General features: G+C 43.4%; 1 protein-coding gene across 7 annotated transcripts in view; it reads right to left on the bottom strand.

Annotated features, from left to right (window-relative positions):
* Nucleotides 1-2,118: 2,118 nt before the first annotated feature.
* The window catches only part of ITPR2 (inositol 1,4,5-trisphosphate receptor type 2), a 497,457-nt gene continuing 474,111 nt past the window's right edge, over nt 2,119-25,464 (bottom strand). For 5 of the 7 annotated variants that reach the window (XM_035028030.1, XM_035028033.1, XM_035028036.1 and 2 more), the window contains one exon: nt 6,415-7,359. In XM_035028030.1, coding sequence (XP_034883921.1) covers nt 7,077-7,359 — 283 coding nt within the window. In that variant the 3' untranslated portion in view covers nt 6,415-7,076. Of the gene's footprint in view, nt 4,555-5,269; nt 5,432-6,414; nt 7,360-25,464 lie in introns of those variants that run through there. The other 2 variants (XM_035028031.1, XM_035028032.1) reach the window with 2 other exon arrangements.

Here is a 25,464-nt window from a genome sequence, read left to right as displayed (position 1 = left end):
TCGTGGTCTTCTGAGGGGAACTATCCTCTTGAAGTACTGCGTGTTAAGAACCGGGAAACGCTAGATGACCAAGTGGCCTATGCCCCCCCAGCCCACGCTGGGCCCCAGACCCAAGGGAGATATACCAGTAGGTGTTGGCCAGTTGGGGATTTAGCCAACTCCCAATAAATGCTGGGCACGATGTTCCATTTGGATTAGCGCAGTGCAGCTCAAGCCACCAAATTTTTTGTCCTTCATGTCTCACTATGTAAGATAGCAATAACAACGACTTTCATACCGATGGATAGATTATGTAGAAACATGGAAAGAAATGAAAAAGGCACTTAAAGTATCACACGCAAAAAAAGTTACACAAATCCCATTTTATTCATAATTTATAAGTTATACTTATCTGGTCTTGGCATATTCTATTAGAATCATATTATTTGAGGCAAATACAGTAACACTCGACTGCAGGAAAAAAAACGACATGAGAAGTAGTGGTATGATAATTTTTTAAAAAGATTTATTTATATATTTATTTGTCAGAGAGAGAGAGAGAGATGGGCAGAGGAAGAAGCAGGCTCCTCGCCGAGCAAGGAGTCCGATGCGGGACTCGATCCCAGGACCCTGGGACCATGATCCGAGCCAAAGGCAGATGCTTAACCGACTGAACTACCCAGGCTTCCCGTGGTATGATAGTTTTATAAATGATTCAAGTCTGTGGAAACACTCCAGGTCAGAGATGATACTTGGATTTTGTTTTTGGATCTCTCTACTTCCACGTGTATGTTAGCGCCTCTGCTCGGTTTTGGTATTGTGTTTTCTTCTACTAAATGGCAGAGCTTGACCAACGAGTATTTCACAGATAGCCAATGAGTGACTGGAGGGCCTCAACCGGTCTCAGGCATTTTCTAAAAGCTGGATTTAGTTGTCAACTTTTGCAAATAGAAAGCTCCCTGGAGCTTCCCCACTCCCTACAAATGGTATGCACCCCACGATGTCACCCATGTTAGTGACTTGCCCAGCTCCTAGAAGCATGTGTGTTTGTGTTTAAGGTGGTTGCTCCACTCTTTCGAACGGTATCATGTGTCACTCATATTAGAACAGGTCTGTGGATTATTCCATATTGATTTAAGAACAGGTGAGGGAGTATGCCTCTTACAGCTGTTCTTCCACAGAGCATTGTTTGAGGCATGTTTAATTGTTAGCTCTCAGGTCTGTAATCTGTTACATCATTACACCTGGGCAGTATTTACCTACTTGCCCCCTAGTCCACTGGGCCTCTGGAGGGTCGGCTGTTTTCTTCTTATTATCTCTCACTTACTCCTTTTCCCTAACATAGCGAAGATCCAATCCTCACCTTCCCTGCCCAAATCCCCAGACCACCAGCCTGTCCACTGATCTCACCCCTGGCACGTGGGGGAGGGGGTGAGCCCTAGTGTATTACTGTATGTAATGAAACAACCACAAACTAAAAAGAGCAGCCAAAACAATGAGTTGTGAGCTGAGAATATGGAAATAAGCACATGATTAGTTCTGACTTGAATGGAATATCTTCCTGATATAATCAATAACCCACTAGAAACTGTATCTTCATCAACAGAAAAATTTCAGTAAGCAAGAAAATAAGCCCTTTCTAAATGAACTTTCTCAAGGGGTTGAAAAAGCAATTTTTACATGTATATAATTTATTTATTAATATTATAGTCTTATATGATACAAACACTCTCATCTCAAATGATATAAATTAGGAAACATACTTTCTTTAAACTCTTGGGCCTCAGAATGTAGCATGCAGGGGAATAAAATCTTTTTGAAATTAAAAATTATATTCAGCAGAAACTGATACTTTTAAACTGACATGTATTTTAATAACTAAGGAGTAAGACATTTCCCTTAACATCAAAATCAAAGATTACTGTACTCATTTTAATATCACTATATAAATATAAAAACATTAACTGAGACTTGCCTAGGTCAAATATTCCAGTTACGTTAACATATATATAACAAGTATGAACTTATATCAAATGTCAAATTTCCCCATTATTACCTTCTTGTGACATGACTTTAAGAGCCTGGAGAGTGTCTTTTTTCTTTGCTTTTTTGTTTTGTTTTGTTTATTTTGCTCTATAATCTCTAAGTATCTAGGCAGGAAAGAAAAACACAACTGAGAAATATTCCGGTTTTGAACAAGTAAGAGGTCAGTTGCAATCTCTTTCGGTTACTTCCCATTCGAGAAAACATGCCGTGAAATGGTGAGCTGCCCCTGAGAACGGGTGGAGAGGTCAGGCCATTTGTCGATAGCAGTTATATACCCAATGGCTTATTCACTATAAAAAAGAACTAGCATGGCCCCAGAAAAGAATAGATAGTTCATCAAGTGAAAAGCAGGTTGCTCTCATTGGACAAATTAATTTCTTCTCTTGATGTTCAGACATCAAAAATATCTTCTTTCATGTTAAAACAGAGATGGGTTCCTACCCTGGAATACGTCAATCTTTACCAATTTCCTCTTCTTCTCCCCATCTGCAAACTCTGTCTAATTAAAATACTTTAAAGTGTACTTTCATCTAATACTGTTATAACAATGATGGTCTTGGATTAAAACAATGACTGCTTTGGTCGACTTTGGCTTGGTGAAGCCATTTAAAAAAAATCAAGTATGTGGTATCGTTCAAAGTTTTATAGTAAAGCATTAAGGGTCACTGAGCCATAGTGAAATTTCTCGTACACTTGTTGAATGCTACTAGGTTCAAAGTTCTGTCCTGCAGGCAGATATATATCCCAATTTCTTAGTATTTTGGGATCATGGCTCTTCTGGTAAGGAAAAATACTATGGTGTCACAGTAAAGAATTCTTAGCGTGGGGAAGTACTGGGGTGGGGGGTGGGAGGTGGGAGGTACCAGTAGATTCAGGTAAGAAACTGTTGCTCTGGGTTTCCACAGCTTCGCTCCAAGTCCACATTTCAACATTGTGGGAGAAGGATGGGTTCAGGAATCCTTTATAATCTACCCAGACCATGATTTGAGAATTTTAAGAGCCAATAGTTTTAAACTAAATGACAACAATCCAAAAAGCTTTAAACTTTAAACTCATAGCAAACCCTATCCAGACTTTAAACCTTGGTGGTAATAACTTGAGAGTTTTAAGACTCCGGAGGTAATTGTTTGTTCCTTGGGGGGCGGGCGCCAGAGATCAATTTGCAAAGCATCTCCCAGAGTCTGGGGTCAGGGGCCTTGTCCTATCACCATGCAGCCATTCTTCCATTACCCGTATTTTGCTTTAAAATCCTAAATGTATAGTCTCTACGAATATTATGAGCACGGCAGGTTATTGTCTCCCTCCACAAATCCTGATTGCATAACTTCAGCTAAAAACAATTTGGGGAAGAGATGATTATCTTTCTACCTTCTGAAAAGCTCTTACCGATACAGTTTAAAATCTGCAACTGAAATGCTGCATTTTCTTGAGTCTTCAATACATTTCTTGGATTTTTTTCCCCCTAACTGCAGAGATAGGATAAATAAAACCACTCAGTTCCTTAAGCACAGCAAACACGAATCAAATAGCTTTTACTCCATATTTATAAAAGGCAATGTGACCATCATAAGTTTCTCAATATTCTCTGTCACCTTTAAGCATTTCCATTTATTATTTTCAATATATTTCAAGAGCATACAGATGTTCGCAAAAAAAAAGAAAAAAAATCTTCGCCGGGGCTTACTGTCAGCTTTTTCTTCCCCAAATCTTTTAAAATCTTCCCCCTCATGACTTAAAACATAGTTGAATGGGTTACATGAAAATCCCCTTTTGAGCTCCACAGTGGCATCCCCTTTGCAGCCGGGAGAAAGCACTCACATTCTAGTTGCGCTATCAGCATGAGGGGCATGAGTTCCAAAGCACTACGTTCTGAGAGCTGGAAATCCACTGTGTTGCACGTTATAAATAAGAAAATTGCCCTGTGACAGCTACGGTTTGGAAGCATTAACATTCTTCTTTGCAAACCTCATTTTTAATCTTTGCTGTTACTTTCCTTAGGAAATCTTAGCCCCTGTATGAATTCCTGTATCGTTAACCTATACGCCGTATTTAAAAGAAATAAATCCCAACCGACCGCGACGAAGGTCACCATCAGCATTTAAGACAAAACTGACTCTTACTGATCTAGCCAAAGGTCGTTCTGTCCCTGCCGCGCCCCCTTGCACCCTGCCTCCCCCTATCCTCTCCTTCCATTTCGAGCAAGCTACTGCACGTTACATTAAGAATGCGTGATGTGTGCTTTCTAGCTTTTAAGTTTGGTCTTCTCAACCATGAAAACACAGTTATAAATTGTTCTCAGAGCTAAACCACTCAACATCTTGGCACTTGGTTGTTTTTAACTTTCAACAATAGGCACTGTTCACTCCCCTCCATCTCAGTTCTTTATTCAGTGATCAGGCAGGACACTGATGAAAGGCTAGTCACGGCTTCCCCCCCATGGTATCAGTGTGGTGGCATGTGATGATTCACATGGGGTGTGTTTGATCCGAGAAAGCCCAGTCTCTGCTTATTCTTCCTTTGTTCTGTCATCTGGGGGAAAAGAGAGAGTGAGTTGAGCTGATTGTCTCACTTTTGCCCAGTGCTGGTGGGCTATGCAATGTGGGGTTAATATTTCCCAAGCATCTACAGTCTGTCTGGCATCCTCTAGAATATAGTTACCAAAAAAAAAAAAAAGGAAAATATTTTTTAAAGTGAATTTCCATAAACAGAAAAAAAAAAAAAAGGCAAACCCCTCTCTGTGGTTAAAAACAGGAACCATGGGTTCTTTTCAAACAGCCCTGACTTGTCAGATAATCATCACCATCACCGTAGTCATTTTAATAGCTACCACAGCTGCTTTTGATAGTATTTTTACTACTGCTAATAATTTCACATGATGAAGGGGTTGATTATAGCATTGAAATGACAGGTCCCGAGGACGATCTGCCTTCCCGATGAGCTTAGTAATTGCTAGGATGGCAGAAAATATAATTTTCTATCAGAAAGTGCAAAGAGGCCCTTGTATTTTGGCATTTGCTCCTTCTCCCCCACACCCCCTGTTCCATACATGGAGAAGACTCACACAGGTGGGAATGGGATAAGGAGAAGCCTCGAGCTGCCAAGATGTGGCTCTCACAGCAGAGCATGGGGGTTCCTTATTGGGATTTACAGCTCTCTGTGATTAACAGTCCTGCTCCCAGGAGCCTCAGGTCTCCCCTGATTCCACCCCACCCAGCTGCAGCTCCAGCCCCCCAAGCACACTGACCTGCTCCTTGAGCTCTGCCAGTTGTGTCGACAGCTGTTTGACCAGGCTCATGGTGGATTCCAACTTCTCCTGCAGGTTCCGAATCTCATTTTGCTCACTGTCTCCTTCACTGCTAACGAGGGACATGGCTCGCATCCGAGGAAACCAGTCTAAATTCTTCTCCTAGAAGCAAATACATGTTCAAGAGCAAGGGAGTAAGTACTGGAAGGGAGCCTGGAGTTCTGCAAAGAAGGGTTATAGGTGTTCATTAGTATTAACATTTAAATCAAAGTTTCTTAGTACTCAAAGCAAAAGGGACTCTTTCTGGCCAGGCCTGGGGATGGTCTGCGGATGGGAACGAAGTGCAGGTTAGGCTTTGGTTTTCATGAGCTGGGGGAAGATTCTAAATGTTGGAACAAACTTCCTATGGGCTCCCAGGGAGGTCCTGGGGAAAGCATTTAGCACAGCACCCTGGACCCAGAGGGCATTCAGTGAATCCTGATGAATGATGAGGTAGGGTCTGGAGGCTGCGGAGAACAGATCCAAGTAGGTGTGGGTACAGGAGAGGCATGAGCTGTTTCTCCCTCGCTCCAGAAAAGAAAGGGGTGGCAGAATAGGAGGGTGGTAAAAGAAATGTTTCAGTTCCAGCCACCCATGCTAAACTAGTTTACCGCCCACTTCCCCAAGACAGGCTTTGAGCTCTGCTCAGGCAAGAGGAAGTGGGAGGGCATGGCCCTAGGTTACTCTGTCTGCTCCTTTTGGAAACATTTTATTACAGTGAGGATGAGGTTTTGGAGTTAGACTTCCCCAGGGGGCAATAGCTGGTACCACTTCTGTTTTTCTAGGCAGACTGGGTGTAGGGGTTTTTGTATGTGTGTAGCCCTCCACTGTTGTAGAAACAAGGAGTTTACCCGATGCCCGGCTCTCTCGAAAACTCTGATTGCTTAACATCATAGAATCACTGTGCATTACTTAGAGTACACTTTTCAATCCTCAAAAGAGCTTGCAAGGTAAATCATATTGTCCCCATTTTACAGATGAGACAACGAGCCGCCCCAACAGTTTAAACACCCATTTGACAAGTGAGGGAATGGCAGAGATAGGATGTAAAGCCAGATGAGCCTTTCCACCACTGACTGGGTATGTCAGCTTGCATCACTACTTACCTCCCTATTTCTCTAGGTCACCTTTTCCCAACATCCTTAGCAGTGATCTCCCCGCTTAAGATTCCTCCCACTTCAGAAAAGCCCACTGCAGGGGCTGCCATGACTTCTGCCAGGTCAATCACTAGAATGAAGGTCCACAGAGTACTTTCCTCCCCTGAGGTTCAGTGGGAAGGTCCGACCTGTCTCTGTCCTTCTGTCTCAATCTCGTCTAGCCATGTGGCTGTTGCTGGTGTTCTGCAGTTACTGTCACTGCTCAGAAAACAAGAAGTTCTTTATGGTTCCCTATCCCCAATGCAATCAAAAGGGCAGATAAAGAATTAAAGAGAAAACACATTAAAGAATTTGAAACTGCATTTAAACAGCTGTAGCTAATTAGCATTTCAAAGGAGGATGGTAACTTAGTTTGAAGCCCAGAGTGACAGCCAAATTCATTCATTCGATCACTCCTTCAGCATCTTTTGCCTGGTATTTAGAAAATCAAATAAGATATCTGCTCCAAGGGGCTTGTGGCTTAGGACAGCCTTCCATGAAAAGTGGACTGTGCACTGTGTATATCAAAATCCTCAGGGGTTGCTTGTTAAAACTGCAGATTTCAATCCCACTACCTCTTTCCAAATCAGAACCTCTTTGAGAATGTGCATGATGCCTACCTGCACTCCAGCTTAAGAACTCTGGTCTATGCAGACAAAGAAGATACATGATAACCGCTGGAGTAATGGCAGGGTAGGGAGATGGACTGAAGGGGAAAGATCTGGAATAGCTGTTGTGGTGAGTGGGAGGAGGAAGCTAAATAAGGACCCATTAAATGCTTCTAGGGCTGGATGGGTGGCCCAGCAAACTGGGAAACCATGTCTTATCACGACACCTGCAAAAACCATGGTTTTCCAACAGCCCGGTTGATGCGCAGGTGAGGCAGAGAGCCGGACTGATGCAGGATGATGCGTCCTGTATCAGAAAGACACGGTGTTGGGAAGCTAGGACTGTCAGCGAAGTGCTGGCTGGAGTGAGGAACCTGGTAGGCAGGATGGAGAACAACAGACCTGGGCTCCCTGCTCTATAAGCACTTAATCCTTTCAACAGCCCACTGGTTCTCTTATCTGCTTAGTATCTATATTCTTTACAGTACTATCTACGGTCGGAGCTTTATAAATGAAGAAACTGAGGCTAGCACATAGTTTAGCTGGGACCCCAACCCAGACCTATCTGCATCGAGGTCTCTTGCAAGGCAAGATGGAAGACTGTGGACAGAAAGTGCAATGATAAATTCGAAGATTCCGAGGGTAGGACAACTTCAGGAAATGAAGTTTTTAGGGTGAGAGTGCCTTCAATCTGCTAAAATATCAGGGAATTGAGGGAGTTAGTATTTAGTGGGTATAGAGTTTCCGTTGGGGAAGATGCAAATTCTCTGGAGAGGGTTGTAGCAATGGTAACATGACTATATGTAATTCTGTAAAACTGTACACTTCAAATGGCAAATTTTATGTTATGTGTATTTTACTACAATTAAAAAAAAAATCACTGGATTTGCAGGGGCTGATCTTTTGGATGAATTGTGCACCAAGTCCCTGAGGTCATCCTGAAGGCGGTCAGTGGCTGGGGTGGATGAGGAGGCTGTGGGTGATGAATGTACAGGAGTGAGCGGGAGGTAGCAGAGGGCAGTGATGGGAAAGGGTTGAAAAAGGCATTTTCATGTGCGAGTGAAGATGCAATGATTCCTTAGTGAAGGGCAGCCAGGTCAGCAGGGCCCTCAGTGCAGAAGGGCTGGGGAAATAGGCAGCTGTCAGCAAGTGGGCTAAACGAGGGACTGTCTTGGGAGAGCCAGGAAGGCAGCATTCTGGGACAGGAGAGGTGGCTTGTACCAGGATAGAGATTCTAGGGAGCCAGAAGGGTTGGAGAGCCTCAGACAGCTGGGCCTGGAGTGAGAAGGTGCTAATGGACATGGTGATACCCAGGGTCAGGATGGTGGAAACATCAACTTTCAGAAAGTCTCCAAAAGAAACAGAAGGAAACCATTGCTCTGATGCTTAGCCAAGATGCATTACTACTTCAAAGAGAACATGGCTGAGACTCTGTGAAACCACCTTTGAAGGGATCCTATTGTAGGTGCCCCAGGGTCAGGACTCTCCCTACACACTCATTCTCCACTTGTCCCTGTGTTCATCCATTCATTTACTCATTCTCGCTGTGTTTACCACGTCAGTGCTAGGCACTGGGAAAACAACATCGAGCAAAACAGCACAGTTCCAGTCTAGGTGGGGAGTAAAGACTTCTGCCAAAGGCTGGTGAAAGCAAGGACAAGCTCGTGCTTGCGGGCCCTACGGTCCTTTCTTGGGGTCCCCAAAAGCTGTTCTCGTTTTTTCCCCCCTTTCTTCCTTTTGCTGCTTGTATCTTTTTCTGTTTCTGCCTGTTTGCTTGTGTCTCAATCTCTTCTCTCCCACGTTTGTGCTTTTGTTTTATTCTGGCCTTCCTCTCTACATCAATGGATCATAATCAGAAACCTATATACCGTGTGTAATTAACACTTCTTTTCAGTATTGAATGCTCTGTAGATCCTTTCCTTAATTTTTAAGGAACTGGACAGAAATGTTTTACATCTCTCACTAAAATGGAAAAAAATAACCAGCCTAAATTGTTCTCTGTCCTCTTTTTTACAAAGTCTTTTAAAAATAATGTTCACAACTGATGTTTCTTCAAATGAGTGCAGGAAGTATGTTTTTTTTTCACCAAAATTAGCTCAAATACAATAGTGTTCTCAGAATAAATGCTGCATTTGCTTTTTCATCAAAAGTGGCCCCCAATTAAATGCTCCAAGGTTCCTCTTTCTGCTCTCATGGCACAATGAGCGGCTTCCGTGGAAGGCTCAGACTGAGCAGGGTGAGACCCTGGATTTTTGTCTAAGCCAGAAATGCAAGAGAGACGTACAGAACGGGACACCACTTCCTTACCCTGTTGGCTTGTAATGTGCCTGCCATCTAACAAAGCAGCTTGATTTGATCCGTTATTTCTCAGTTACTCATATAGGCTATGTACATCTTGTGATCATGCACATGACTGGTAGATTCCCATGTTGACTTCTGTTAGTCAATATGAAATAATTTCCTTCTTCCACCAGGAATGAAAATATTTGACCACAGGGTAGCATAAAGTCGGAGAAGTTGCAGATTAACTGTTAGGCTCTGAGGTGACAGCATAAGAACCTAGTAACTCGGTGAATGGAAATTCAGAGCTTCTCGAGGGTTCTAAAATGCAAAGCTCAGAGATGAACCAGTCACATCTCTGCGAAAGGACTCACAAAGCATGCTGACCATCACCCTCTAGCTATCCCTAGATTCTAAAAATAACGTACCTTTCTAGATGACCAGAAAGGAAAAAAATTTTTCAAATAGTACGTTCAACAGTCAGATCAACATGATCTATTTACTTTTGTAGTTATTCAATAAAATGATTAGGGTGTCAGGTGTCCCTTAAGGTTAGCTGTGCTGTTTTCATGTTTAGTTCTTCAGCGTGATACCCCATTTGTGCCAAAGAGGCAATGTGGTCTGATGGAAAGATCACGGACCTAAGAGTCAGAACACCTGGGTTCTGGTTTTAGCGCAGGTGAAAACTAGCTATGTGATATAAGGGGAGGGGGGAGCCTGGCTCTCTGAGTCCCAGGTTCCTCATCTGTAGGACCAGAAAGTGACCCCAGGTGGTCTCTGTGTCTCCTCCAGCTCATCCTTCTGTGAGCCACGAATTCGAGGCAAGCTTCACAAATCAAATTGCTTGATGGACTTGCCAAGTGAGTAAATGGAAATGGACTTGCCAAGTGAGTAAACAGAAACATAGCGTTAAGGCTAGAAGCGACCTTGAAACCACATAAGCCAGGCTCAGCACGGTACAAATGCCCCGCCTGAAACCTAGAAAGTTTCGGTTTCCTAGAGGTCTTCAGTACAGTGGCAGATGTCCCTGCACTTGATTTCCACTTCTGGACAAATTCCTCCACATTACATAGTGGAACAGTTTTTATGGAATCTATCCCCATTGATGCTTCACTGGCCATGGGCTCAAGACCATGTAGGATTGTAATGATTTCTCTCCACGTCAGAGTGAGATTAAGAAGTAATGGGTTGTATTTCCCTGATGACTAGTGATTTTGAACATTTTCTCATGTGTCTGTTGGCCATTTGTGTGTCTTCTTTGGAGGAGTGTCTGTTCATGTCTTCTGCCCATTTCTTGACTGGATTATTTGTTTTTTGGGTGTTGAGTTTGGTAAGCTCTTTATAGATCTAGGATACCGGCCCTTTATCTGAACACTACATCAAAAACTAATGATGTACTATATGTTGGCTAACTGAACATAACAAAAAAAAAGAAGAAGTAATGGGATGGATTTCAGTGAACCAAGCTTTGGTGAAGTTGCCTTGTGTTTTTTTAGCTCTACTAGGTACCCATTAAAAGTTGCCTGCTTGTAAGCTAAAGAGGAAGCAAGGACTGTATTCTCCATCATAGTAATTGATCCCACTTTTTGGCTGCCTAGCAAGTGTCAGGCACTTTAGTCATGCTCTGGCAAACACCCACAACAATTCCACAAGGTAGAGACTGCTATCATCCCTATTTTATAGATGAGAACACTGAGGCAGGAAAAGGATTAGTTTCTTGCCCAAGGCCACACAGATGTTCCATAAGTGGCTGGGCCAGCCCTTGGCCTCCACCCTGTGCAACTGGAAGTCTTGTGCTCCTTTCACTGCTTTGGACTAATTCACGTCTAATGGAGGGGTCATTGCTTAGCTTCTGAACTTGCCAAGGAAAACAGACCACAGTGAGAATATAATAACTTGAGCCCCCTTGGTTACTTCTGGGGTATGCTAGAGGTTTACTTATTGAAAATATGAAACACAAAGCCTCTAGGCAGTCTATCAGATCCATATGCAGATACTGATGAAAATGCATCGACACTTGACATTCACGGCATTTTTGCAGAGTGCTCTAAAGTATTGCTAATGAGGGGTAACACACTGAACATACCATGTATTGTATTGTCACGGAATGTCAATAAACCATTTAATATAGACCTTCACCTCTGTTTCCACTCTCCCTGACTCTGCTTAGACTGTGCTGTCACAAGACCATTTTTGCTAAGGTCTTGGTTACCATCTCTCTTCTAAGTCTTCTGTTTACTACATTTTCCAATCTGAAATCATTTGCAAAGTCTCCTAGGCTGACAAGTATAACCATTTCCCCAAAGCCTCAGTATGACCCGCTGCATTCCTCTCTTTGCCTTCTGGTTTGAAGATGTCAGCAGAAATGGCTCTCCAAAGGAACATTGGCAATGCAAATACTACCTACTTACTGGAAGGTCCCTGAGGGGAAACACCATCGCTCCTTTCCGGGAACTTCGGACCTACAAAAATAACCTGGAACAAGGATTCTTTGTGAAGTGAAAGTAATCATTTTGGCAAGGGGGAAGACTTCATGTACCCCAATCCAGCCTCTGCTCAATGGAGTAGAGGCATGGGTAGGGGCTGCTCACCCTCTCACCAACATGGTGACCTTGATGGCAGGTCAAAAACTTAAGGACACCCACAAAACTGGCATCTGGGTTTCTAGCCTTGTTCCCAGCCTTAAACATCGCACCTGCCTATGACAAGTATTGCCTAATGTGGGCAACAAAAAGGCTGGTTCTCATGGGGGTTTAGATGCAGACCCTGGGTTCATGAGGAAGGAAGGATGAGCTAGAAAATACACAACTTGTCTGACAAACTTTAGGGACTGGAGGGGACAGAAAGGATCTAGCCATGTCCTTTGAAATTAAAACACTATTCCTGGATTGACAAATAAAAGAAAAACTTGGCAATTCATTCTATGTGTTAAAAAAAAATGACATGAAGGGGTGCCTGGGTGGCTCAGTCATTGGGCATCTGCCTTCAGCTCAGGTCATGATCCCAGGGTCCTGGTATTGAGCCCCACATCGGGCTCCCTGCTCAGCGGGAAGCCTGCTTCTCCCTCTCCCACTCCCCCCGCTTGTGTTCCCTCTCTTGCTGTGTTTCTCTCTGTCAAAAAATAAAATCTTAAAAAAAAAAAAGATGACATGTTACGGAACTGGAAGATTCCTTTGCCAGTCCTTATTAACTGTATCTTCCTTCCTTCTGTATCTCCCTGTTTATTCTGTACCCTTATCTCCCTGTATCTTTCTTCTGTAACTGGTGGGTTCCTGCAAATGTAGTAGAGTACAAAATTTGTATTGTTTGAACAAATGTAAATGTGGTAGCTCTCCAAAGCAAATCTGTATCGAATGATTTTGTAAAGCAACAAAACCCCTTTATAGTGGCATTGTCAGACCTTGAAATATTTTAAAAATCTAAATGCTCAGATATCAAGTCTGCATAATGTATGTGAAAGCAGTTTGAACATTACAAAGCACTACACAAACACAAAGTATCCTTGGACAGCTGAGGCGGGATGTAGAGAAGGTGGGGCCCCTACCTTTTAGCTGTGGAGGGCACCTAACCGAATGCTCAGTGAGCAGTGACCACTGGTGTGATGACCACGCTCTGCTCCTACCTGGCCCCGTCCATGGCATCACCTCCAGCGTGTGGATGGGAAGGGGTCTGCTGGCCTGGGAGGCTGTCAGGAAGTGGTCATTGCTCCAGAAGGCAGAGAGAGAGAAAGAGGTCCCGTGAAGGAGTGTACCGTTATGAAACCAACGTAACAGAGCTCTTTATCCCAGCAGGGCTGCAGGTTGGGAATCAAAAGGTGACAGCTGGGAGGGACTGGAAGCTGGTCCAATTCTACAACCCCCTGTTTCCTCTGCAGTGGAGCCGAGGCAGGAGCGGGCATGACCTGTGGCCAGTGCGGGGCGAGCAGGGGGCCAGGGATGCTCGCCACCACCTCCAGCCTCGAGTGTCAGCAGAGGTGGAAACACAAAGGCCCCTCTCTCTGTGGCTTCCTCTCCTTAGCGAGCCAGAGGGAACAAGTGAGTGTGGGGGTCAGGCGAAAAGGGGGTCAAAGCAGTTCAACAAACTTATAAAAGTGTCTTAGGAAGAGCGTTAGGCTCTGGAGTTCTGAAGACTCACAGGTCAAGATTCCTGTCCTCCGACATTTCCAGATTGCTTGGGGAGCTAGGAAGTGGTAAAGGTGGCTGGAAACGAGGGCTGTGGCTTCCTGCAATGGGCAGAGGTGCTGCGTGCACGAGGCCGACCAGAAAGTCATTCCCCGAGGGTGGAATGCATGCCAGATGGTGGCTATTTTGGAGGCTGAGAGAACTGGGCTCTCCAAAGCCTGCCTATGCCAAGGAAAATGCAGCAGTGTTGGAGAGCAGGGCTCGCCGGAGTGACCCGAGAAAGAGGTGCTGGTACAGGTGTGATGAGGATCCTTCAGGTTAGCTCTGTGCCCCCGGGGGCTAGTGGCGGGTTCCACCGCAGACAGCGGGCTGGACTGTAAGCAGAGACTATGGCCCCTGAAAACCCACCTTGCTTCCCATCCCTGTTCCTTGTCCTGCCCTCCTTCCCAGCCTCCACAATGAGAGGGAAGTCATGGCTGTACCCAAAAGCAAAACTGCGTGTGGATTCTCTTTTGGTCCTAGTCTTCTCATCCCAGCTAACATCGGGTGTCTACAAAACGCATCAGCTACATCTGCCAATGGTCGAGTTCTGATCTGTCTCCAGCTGACCAGGCACCCAGGGACAGAGCCACTGTGAGAAAGGGAGTGGTCCTTGGCTGGGAGGGCAAGAGGGCCTGGGCCCAAGAGTAGCTTAGGGCTGCTGGGAGCTGTGGTCCTGCTGCCAATAACTAACAGGATTGCTAGTCAATAACCAGGAACACTAAGGGGCACAAGGCTCTGGCTAGGGGGGTGCCTATGTAGTGGGGCAGTTGGAGGGCTATGAGGGATGAGGCACGGAGCCAACCTGGAGCAGCAACCAGAGAGGGGCGAGTGGAGCCCAGCACTGTGAGCTGCTTTGAGCCCTCGGCCAGCTCATTCTGAGATACATGGCAGTACTAGACCTAGGGACTGGAACCCAGTCATGGGTCTTGATGATGCAGTGAGCAGGGGGCTTGTCTGCCAAGCGGCTGTGAGTGAGCAAGGAACCAAAGGACCTGCCCCAGCATTTCCCTAGATCCCTATTGCTGGTTTTCCTACATAAGTGTTAAGTGGGAAACACTCTGACCACACGCACACGTGCACGCGCACACAGAGTGAGTAAAACTTGTGCATCAGAGGAGGCTGTTGGGGATGCCAGATGGTTCCAAGGTGCTACCCACAGACTGCGGTGGGCACAGTGCTAAGCTGAAGGGCCAATCATTTCCCTTCCTGTTTGTGTTTTTCTTTTCTTGTCAATTCATAACTCCACTTAATCTGTATCTTTATCCTTGAGGCTTTAACTCATTTTTAAACTTTTATTAATTTCCATATTTTATCTCTTAAGTTTCTCTTGGCCTCTTTATCAAAGAATATAAATATTTCAGGGCACTTAGGTGGCTCAGTCGGTCAAGCCTCTGACTCTTGGTTTCGGCTCAGGTTCATGAGATCGAGCCCCACAGTGGGCTCGGTGCTCAGTGGGGAGTCTGCTTCTCTCTCTCTTCCTCTCCTTCTGCCCCTTCCCCCACTCGAGCTCTCTCGCTCTCAAATAAATAAATAAATCTTTAAAAAAAAGAATATATATATTTTTTCCTGCAAATAATTTGAAATATGGGCATTTGCAAGTCTCTTTGGGATAGAAAAAAATGAGATCTTTTCATTGTGAGACTGGGGCAAAGTATCCTGAATAGAGTACTGAATACTGGAGTGGGCATTTGTCCAACTTTTGGTCACTCAGCATGTGATGTCCTTCCTGTGTTTGCAGGCACCACCACTCTGGGGTCGTGGTGGGAGGCTGGGTCCAGCATCCGGCTACAGAAGCTGAGAAGGAAGGCTGATAGGCTGTCTGTCCTCCCTGGGGGCAGTAGAGCTGGTCACGTGACCTAAGACTGGCCCATCAGTTGCTCCTGCCTGAGATTCGGATGAGGAACCAGTGATGCCAAGAAGCAATATAGGCTTCCTTTTGCTCACAGTGGTGGCAGCAGTGATGTCTGGCTGTGGTGAAGCCCTCCCCCCTCCCCTGCCCTGGCCAGCTCCCTCACTGGGATTCTGCCCATATTGAGCCCTGTGGTCACCTTCCTCTTACTTCTGTATATCCCTCCACAAATCCCTTTTCTCCCTAAGGTAACCATAGCCAGTTGCTATTGTTTACAATGTAGAACCCTGGCTGGTACAAGTGTTGAGAAATTAATAGGGCCAAGTGATATTTAACACTGGCCAATTTCGTCCAGGATAAAGATGATAAAACTTCACTTCCTGGCTGGTAATTGATCTTCATTTTTCATTATTTTCAAGTCCTTGGATCCAAGCATGCCTGACGCTTCAGTTATTTTATATTTTTATTTATCCTACACCCCCACCCCTTGTCCCTGGCAACCACCCAACTTGTGTTCTGTATCTATAAGCTTGTTTGTTGGTTGGTTGGTTTCATACATAAGAAAGATCATGCTGTATTTGTTTCTCTCTGACTTATTTCACTTAGCATAATGCCCTTGAGTTCCATCCATGTTGTTACAAATGGTTTCACACTTTTTTATGGCTGAATAAAATTCCATTGTGTGTGTGTGTGTGTGTGTGTGATTGTGTAGTGTCAGATAGTCATCCAGTTTCATTCTTTCACATGTATCTGTCCAATTTTCCCAAAACCATTTATTGAAGAGACTGTCCTTTCCCCATTGTATATTTTTGTCTCCTTCATTGCAAATTAATTGACCATATATACATGGGCTTATTTCTGGGCTCTTTCTTCCATTCCATTGATCTATCTGTCTGTTTTTATGCCTATGTTATACTCTTTTAATTACTATAGCTTTGTAACGTAGTTTGAAATCGGGGAGCATGATGCCTCTAGTCTTGTTCTTTTTTCTCAAGATTGCTTTGGCTACTTGGGATTTCTTTGAGGTTCCATACAAATTTTAAGATTATTTGTTCTATTTCTGTGAAAAAAATGCCATTGGGATGTCAATAGGGACTGCACTGAATTTCTAGATTGCTTTGGGCAATATGGATTTTTTAACAACATTCATTCTTCCAATATGTGAGCATGGAGTGTCTTTTCATTTATTTATGATTTCTTCCATTTCTTTCATTACTGTCTTAATAGTTTTCATTATACAGATCTTTCATCTCCTTGGTTAACTTTATTTGTAGGTATTTTATTCTTTTTGATGTAATTATAAATGACATTTTTTTTTAATTTCTCTTTCTGATAGTTCATTATTAGTGTATAGAAACACAACAGAATTTTATGTACTGGTTTTGTATCCTGAAACTTTTCTGAACTTGTTGATTAGCTCTAACAGTTGTTTGGTGGAGTCTTCAGGATTTTCGATATATAATATCATGTCATCAGCAAAGAGTGATAGTTTTACTTCTTCCTTTCCAACTTGGATGCCTTTTATGATATTATTAATTAATTATGGGGTTGATAATTACACAGAGGACAAATTTGTGAACTGTTTAGTTTATAAACTTTTGAGTACCCATTTTGGATTTCTTCTTATACCTTCCATTTGATAGAATCTGTATGACATGGGCACCTGCCACATATTGTTGGTAAGATGGACAGCTTATTAGTAGTTGTCTATGGTACTAATGAATATAGGCAAGCTGGGTAACCTGATTTTTTCAGTAAGATATATATATATATTTTAAAGATTTTATTTATTTATTTGACAGAGAGAGAGATAGCAAGAGCAGGAACACAAGCAGGGAGAGTGGGAGAGGGAGAAGCAGGCTTCCCGCCGAGCAGGGAGCCCAATGTGGGACTCGATCCCAGGACCCTGGGATCATGACCTGAGCCGAAGGCAAACGCTTAATGACTGAGCCACCCAGGCGCCCTCAATAAGATATATTATTAGGATGAACTATTTCTCTTTCTTTTTGTTCTTTACTAATATAAAGCAAAAATCCTTCCTTTCTCTTTTTCTTCAACATATATTTAATGAGCACCTACTAGGTAGTAAATACTCTTCCGGGTACTGGCTAAAACAGTAAATAGCTCAGACAGAGTCCTTGTTCTTTCGGAGCTTATATTTGAGTGGAAGGTGAATAATGAAAGAGGGTGGAGATGACAATAAATAAACATAAATAATTTCAGATAAGGATAAGCACTATTAAGAAAATGAGGGTTTGAAGATTATCTCGGGGGAAGAGGCTGTTACTGTAGGCTGGGTAGGCCATGAAGGTTGCTGTGGGGAGGTGATGTCTGACTGACAAGAAGGAGATAACTTTGCACAGAAATGAGAGGACAGAGTTTTAGGCGGAGGGAATAATCATGCAAATGTCCCAAGGCTGAAAACGATGCTGACATATTTGAAGAATAGAAAGAAGATTGGTCAGAGAAAGACAAGTATCATATGATCTCACTGATATGAGGAATTCTTAATCTCAGGAAACAAACTGAGGGTTGCTGGAGTGGTGGGAGGTGGGAGGAATGAGGAGGCTGGGTGATAGACATTGAGGAGGGTATGTGCTATGGTGAGCACTAATGAAGGGGGGGAAATCAGAGGGGGAGACGAACCATGAGAGACTATGGACTCTGAGAAACAAACTGAGGGTTTTAGAGGGGAGGGGGTTGGGGGGAATGGGTTAGTCTGGTGATGGGCATTAAGGAGGGCACATATTGCATGGAGCACTGGGTGTTATACGCAAACAACGAATCATGGAACACTACATAAAAAAATAATAATAAAAATAAAAATAAAGAAAGAAGATTGGTGTAACTGGAGTGAGGCACGACCTGAGAGGCAGGGAGTGGTAGGAGGTAAGGAACCAGAGGTGAACAGGCATGAGTTACAGACAGCCCTGTATACAGAGGGAGCTATAGGAGGATTTTGGTTTCCAACAGACAAATGGCAATTCCTGGTTTACAGCAAAAATACATATACACATACATATGTGTATACACACACACACACACACATAAATAAAAAAACCAGAATACTTTGGCTGCTGCATGGAGAATGGACATGGTAGAGACTCTCATTGGGAGACCACTGTCTCCAGGTGGGCATTAATGGTGGCTTTGGCAAGAGTGGTAGGAGTGGGGCTACCACGATAATGTCAGCCAAGGGGGCTTTGAAGTCAGTAAATGAGTGTTTGAAAATGTATACTTGACAGCACTGTTTCTTGTAGGATAAGATTACATTCAGAGATCAAAATATCTCATTAGCAGGATTAATGTGAGCAAACAGACTGGATAATTCAGCCTCTAAATGATCTATTAGGCCAGAACCACATGGCTGTTCCCCCAGAGAAGAGTACTGGGTTGTGCCATTGTGTTCCACATCTGCATTCAGTGACACCATGTTGGTAGCCTGAAATCAGCCATGGTGGGAGTATTTACACAATGGAAGCCAGAACTGGTTGTTACACGTTAACAAAAATACTAATAGAGATGAGGAAATCTGTAAAGATAGTTTAAATTAAACCACTGACCCAAAGTCACATACCAGAAGATCATGGCAGAACCAGGACAGTGGAAATCTCCTAATACACCAAGGACACTCCTTTCCTTTCCTTCCTTTCCTTCCTTTTTCTTCCTTCCTTCCTTCCTTCCCTCCCTCCTTCCTTAAGATTTATTTATTTATTTGAGAGAGAGCACAAGAGAAAGAGTGCACATGCGCAAGTGGAGGGGGAGAGGCAGAGGGAGAGAATCTTCAAGCAGACTCCCCACTGAGTGTGGAACCCAACTCAGGTAGATCTCACGACCCACAGGATCATGACCTGAGTCAAAACAAAGAGTCAGACGCTTAACCAACTGACCAGCCAGGGGCCCCAAGACACCCTTCTCTTAAAGAGTACAATTATCATCATGAGCAGTGAGTAATGTACAGAATTGTTGAATCACTATATTGTACACCTGAAACTAATAGAATGCTATATGTTAACTATATTGGAATTAAAATTAAAAACTTAAAGTCTCTTGACCTTAGAATGTACCATGGTCTGAATTTATTTTTAGTTTACTGGATTCATGGTTTAATAATCTTTTTTCTGAATCTTTGTTATTCTATATTTACATATGTACTTTGGATACCACTCTCCTTGATTATGATGATGAAAAGCATATTTATATCAAGATCATCCTGTTTTTAAAATCAAAAAATGTCAACAATAAAAACAAAAAGTACAGTTTATATTTCAAATGTGATTGGGAAAATGCTGGATAGGTCATGGTGGCAGCAGACTCACAGCAGCCTAGAGAAAGATACATCTGAGCATTTTGGAGGCTAGACTCTTACAGAGGGGTCTGTACAAACTTTATGAAAGAGTCTGTCTGGACATCTTCATGCTCTCATCTTCTAGAAGCAATCTAAAGAGAGGGTTTTGGATTTTCAAACCATACTGAGGTTCAAATAGGTTCCATTTTGTGCTTTAATCATAAAAATAATAATTTGGCTCACTGCATGTCTCAGTGAATCTACAAGTTGATATATTTCCTTTTAAAAGGTAAATCAAAACAACTTTTCTGTAAGTCCTATCTGATATTTTGACAGGACTTTCCTGATATTTCTCTCAAATATAATATATTCATCTCTATTCTATGTAACTTATTAGGAGAATTAATAATTGTAGATTTATATGTAGAGTTCAGAGAAGATTATGTCTATAATTTTCTATACAGTGTCTCTAAGAATGTCTATAGAGTCCTTATAGAATATCTATACAGAAAAAGCTATATCTAGAGACAAAAACATTTCCCCAAATCTTTTCACACCAGAATCAAATGCAACAACAAATGCAATTCAAATCTGTTGTGGTGGGTACCTGGGTGGCTCAGCTGGTTAAGCACCTCACTCTTGATTTTGGCTCAGGTCATGATCTCAGGGTCATGGGATTGAGCCTGACATTGGGCTCTGCACTCAGTGGGGAGTCTGCTTGAGATTCTGTCTCTCCCCTTCTGCGCCTGCCCCTCACGCACAGGAGCGGGCGCACTCTCTCTCTCTCTCTCAAATAAATAAATAAATCTTTTTAAAAAATCTGTTGTAGTAACTGCATCTACTACCATTTGAACTTCACTGCCTTTTTTTTTCTCACGTGTCTATGGAGCACATATACGTTTGTCTCATACTTAGAAATGGGTAAATCTTCTAAAATACTAAAATTCCTCCTTTGGGGTAATAATAATAATGATGATGATGATAATGAATGTGCTTTTTGTTCCTTGAGAATATGCTAAAGAATGGTCACCAAATGTCAAAATCACCCAGCACAGCTCAGTGCTGAGTCCACGGAGTGGCTATCATCCCCACAGAGCTTTAACCACTGTAATCTGATTAAAATGAGTTTGTAGCTGGCCAGCTTACCCGCTGATGTTCTTTCACTAGGCCCTCATATTAAGACATTTTCTCAAATTGTTCTTTTAACTTTTGGGCTATCTTTAAGTCTTTCCCTTTGTCTTTACCCAACCAGAGGAAAAGAGCTGGTGGTCCTCAAATTGTGTCTCCTCTGGGCTAGCAGCATTAGCACCAACTGGGGAATGGTTCGGAATGCAAGTTCTCAGGCCTTACCCCAGACTTGCAGAATCAGAAAGTCTAAGGTTGGGGCTCAGTGACCTGTGTTTTAATAGCCCTCTGGGTGATTCCGATGTACACTAAAGTTTGGTAGCAACCACCCCAGATATTTCAAAACCTAACCAGTGACACCTTAACACCACTAATCATTGGACGAACCTTAACAAAAATATTTAATTGTACTCATCTTACACACTGATGGAATAATCACACAATTTGTTGACTAAATAGGGACACATCTGAGCATGAAAGGAGTGCTATTAAAAATAATGCAGAGGGTGCCTGGGTGGCTCAGTCGGTTAAGCGTCTGCCTTCTGTTCAAGTCATGATCCCAGGGTCCTGGGATCGAGCCCTTCATCGGACTCCCTGCCCAGCAGGGAGCCTGCTTCTCCCTCTGCCTGCCACTCCCCCTGCTTGTGCTCTCTCTCTCTCTCTCTCTGTCAAGCAAATAAATAAAATCTTAAGAAAAAATAATGCAGAGAGAAGAGCATAACCTGAACTGTTATAGTCAAAACTACAGTCCCTCTAGGTTCCATTAAAACCTGAGCTATCACTTATGGTATCTAGACTAACTAGTCAGGAGAATGATAGAATTCCATAACAGTACCTGAGTGGCCTCTGTATATAGAAAATTTCATTTATGTACATAAATGGCTGAGAGGACCTTTTTGAGATATTATCAACTAGGAAGTCGTAAATATTTTGGTCATTTGTAAATTGCCCATAAATATGAGTTTTGACATATTTCTCATGGGAGAGGTCCATATTTGCCACTCTCATTTCATTATTTCCCATCTCTCTTATAAAATGGATGTACACTAACACTCTCCAAGATTTCTCCTTGATTCTAATGACCTTTTAGAAAACCCCAATTTTTTCCTTTGGACTTTACCATCACTGGCCTCTTTACCAGCCTCTGAACTGTTTCAGAAGTCCATCACCAAAGATCTGGGGCATGGTCAGGATAAAGATCTGGAGTAGTTCTTTTGAGTCAGCACAACACAGACTTAACAATAAACTCAAAGTTGGACCAAGATGATGTGCCAGGTTGCACCAAAGAAATCTTACACGCAGGCCAAACTTCTTCATTAGCATCAAAGAGCTAAAATTCCTTCACTGGATTCTTCAAATAGGACATCATGGGGATTGAGGGATACTGAATAAAAAAATCTGAATTGAGTCCAAACTAATATGTTCTTCTGGGAGAGGGGCAAGTGGGTGTGATGTCAAAATGGGACTGAACCCCCAGCTAGATGATAGCTTTATAGAGTATGGCTGTGACCACTGTCTAGCTGGCTCTGGGACTTGGACAGACTACCAAATGGCACACAGCATAAAAAAGAATTTTACCGTGGCCATCAATGCGTCAACAGCTGACTAGCTGGGTTGATGGGCCATGTAGTACTGAACACAGTGAGCAATAGCAACCATAGGTGAGGACACATAACTCTGCCAAGCAGCTGTTACGTGGTGACAAGAAGTGAGGTAATTTCAGGTAGGATGAACAAGAGGGGTTGCAAATGATGAAGCAGAGGTATGGGCTGCCCAGGACACAAGTGAGGCTGCAAGAAGAGTCTAATACACTGTAACTCCAGAGTATGGTGCTTCTTTTTGAATACTGGCTCCTGGCTAATTATAATTATGAAATACCAAGTCACAAAAGGCACAGAGTTTTGGTGACTAGGAATTGTGGCCATGAGCCATAGAGCTGGCTTACACAAATGCAACAGGGAAGCAATTATTGATCCTATGGTAGATGCTGCCTTCCTAGTTTTGTGCAGTTTAACAAATAAATTCCTCCATTTTTAAAAGTTGGCTATTTGGGTTTTCTGCATTTTTATCCATTTTTCCATTTTTGAAGCATTTCCCTGATCATTAGTTTTTATAGAATATCAATCTGAGAGAAGACAAAAAAATTCAATGACATACTAGAGCAATTGGTACATGTGAAACTTGTTTCTGACACATGATGGAGCTGGTCAGATGAAATAATGTAATGCCTGGTTATGAGTGGCAGTTGTACGTGGGGGCTCGGTGCTGATGAGGACTCAGGTCCTACCCTAAGGCATTTTACAATGCATACTGACTGACTTTTCAATGGCTTCCTGCTTTAAGTATATATCTTGACTCCTCAATTAGATGGTACACATCTTGAGAGCTGAAACCATATAGATATATAAAAGTTTACGGCTCCCACAGCAGCACAAGCTATTCTTAATCTTGTATTTCTCCTCCAGCTTGCTTCTACCTCCACTGCCCTCCTCCCGCTATTGACTCACCTGCTCCCAGATTCATCAGCCTCCCTGGCTGGGACACCATTGTATATTAAAGAATCAGGCTGGTCTTTGTCCCTGGTCCTTAGCGGGAGACTTTAAGTACTTGGAGTTTCCCAAATGGTAGAAATGTCTTTACTCTTCACCTGCCCCTTGGATTATACCTGACCAGCTTTGGGATGGGGGAGCTTCATTGGAAAGACCAAGGACACATGATTAAAGGGTTGGGATTCTGAGTTCAACTGACCTCTGGGGAGGGGAGGGAGGCTGAACATTGAGTTCAATCATGTTGCCCATGATTCAACAAATCAGGCTTATGTAATAAACGCCTAATAAAAACCCTAAACAGTGAGGTTCGGTGGAACTTTCTGGTTGGTAAACACACGAATGTGCAGGGAGAGTGACACACCTGGATTGTATGAGGAGAGGGCCTGGAAGTTCTGTGTCCCCCACACTCCCCCAAGACCTTGTTGCATCCATCTCTTCATTTGGCTGGCCCTCCTGGTTTGTATCCTTTATAATAAAACTGTAATTGTGAGTACAGTGTTTCCCTGAGTTCTGGGAGTCAGTCTAGTGAATCAATGAGCCTGAAGGGGTTGTGGGAATCCCCGAATTTATATCCAGTCTGTCAGAAATGCAGGTGGCCTGGGAACACCCAAAGTGTGGTTGGTGTTTGAAGTAAGAGCAATCTCACCGGGGACAACATCCTCTAACTTATGGGATCTGTGTTAGCTCACAGTGGTTAGTGCCAGAGTTAAACTGCAGTGCTCCTAGTTGGGGCTAAAAGGGAATAGGTAGGTGTTAGAATGGGCATCAGCCCTGTTCGGTGTCTCTGGCTGGGGGCCCTGTGGCCATGAGCTGCTGCAGGTGGGAAGAAGGGGCAGGGTGCCATGGAAGCAACGGTGAAGATGCTGCAGGACAAGCAGTCCAGGTATAACTGGGCTAGATGGGCATCTGCTCTTGCTAATCATCGCTGGTCTGAAACCTATAAATAGTCAATATTCCATTGTACTTTTTTAAAGAGAGCTACAGAAAACAGAACAAACCCAGAGACGTATAGCTATATACACACTTAGGATACCACCATGCAAAGCAGGATTTGTGCAGGGTATGTTTACAGCAGAAGAATAAAGTGAAAAGGATGCTGTTGCGTTGCAACCTTAAATAAGTTCTCTCTTTACCCCCTACTCATCCTGCCTTTTGGGTCAGGAGCAATTTAAAACCTACCAGCTTGTGAATGCTCTGTGGACTGAACTGTCTACTCTAATGTGTTCTACCCATTTTCTTGCCAGGAGTGAATTTTGTGTACTACAAAAAATTGACTTTGCACCCAAAAGTGAAAGCACTGATATATTTTTTAGAATAAATTTTCCTAGCATAAAATCTGAGCTCCTTTCCTAGCCTAGGGGGGCCCTGGCGTGATCCAGTCTATCTCTCTCCCGTCCCACATCCTTGGTCTCCATTTGCCTTCCTCACTAGCTCCAGCCATGTGGGCTTTCCTGCTGGTACTCCCTCATGTCCAGCCCATTCCTGTCAGAGACTGGCTCTTGCTGGTTCTAAATCTTTCCATGGCTTGCTCCCTTCTTCCCTTGAGGTTTCTGCTCAAACTCCCTCCCCAGAGAGGCTGTCCTTGACAGTCCAATCTGATAGACCTCCATCCCTGTCTATTCCTTTACCTTGCTTTGTTCTTCCTCCTCATTCCCTGACGTGATCTACCTTAAACAGTTATTTGTCTGTTCCCAATAAGAGAGCACGGGTTCTAGGCAGGCAGGGTTCTGTACCCGTGTTCTTTGAGCCTAGAACAGCGCCTGGCACATTGTAGACTTTCAATAAGTGATGGCTGAATAAATGCAGAGGTAGGTCAAAACGGAGGATGCAGAGCAAGAAAAGTGTTCTGTGATGGCTGCTGCAATTTTTACAAAGGTCCAGAGGTGGGGGATATTCAGGGAAGGGGTGAAGTGACTTGTGCCATGCTGGGGGGGGGGTCTATGCTCCATGTTAATGCCAACCGAGGTGGTGGTGGGGGGGGTCTATGCTCCATGTTAATGCCAACCGAGGTGGTGGTGGTGGGGGGGGTCTATGCTCCATGTTAATGCCACTCTTGATGGTGGTTTCCACAGACTTCCAAATGAGAGGATGCTTAGATGGGCAGGGAACGAGTAAAGCGAGCTGTGGTCTAAGAGGGAAGGGTTGTGGAGGCAGCAGT

The sequence above is a fragment of the Mirounga leonina genome, unplaced genomic scaffold (genome assembly GCF_011800145.1).
Source record: "Mirounga leonina isolate KUSES-001 unplaced genomic scaffold, KU_Mleo_1.0 Mir_201, whole genome shotgun sequence".
Taxonomy (NCBI): Eukaryota; Metazoa; Chordata; class Mammalia; order Carnivora; family Phocidae; genus Mirounga; species Mirounga leonina.
This window is presented reverse-complemented; position numbering and strand designations above follow the sequence as displayed.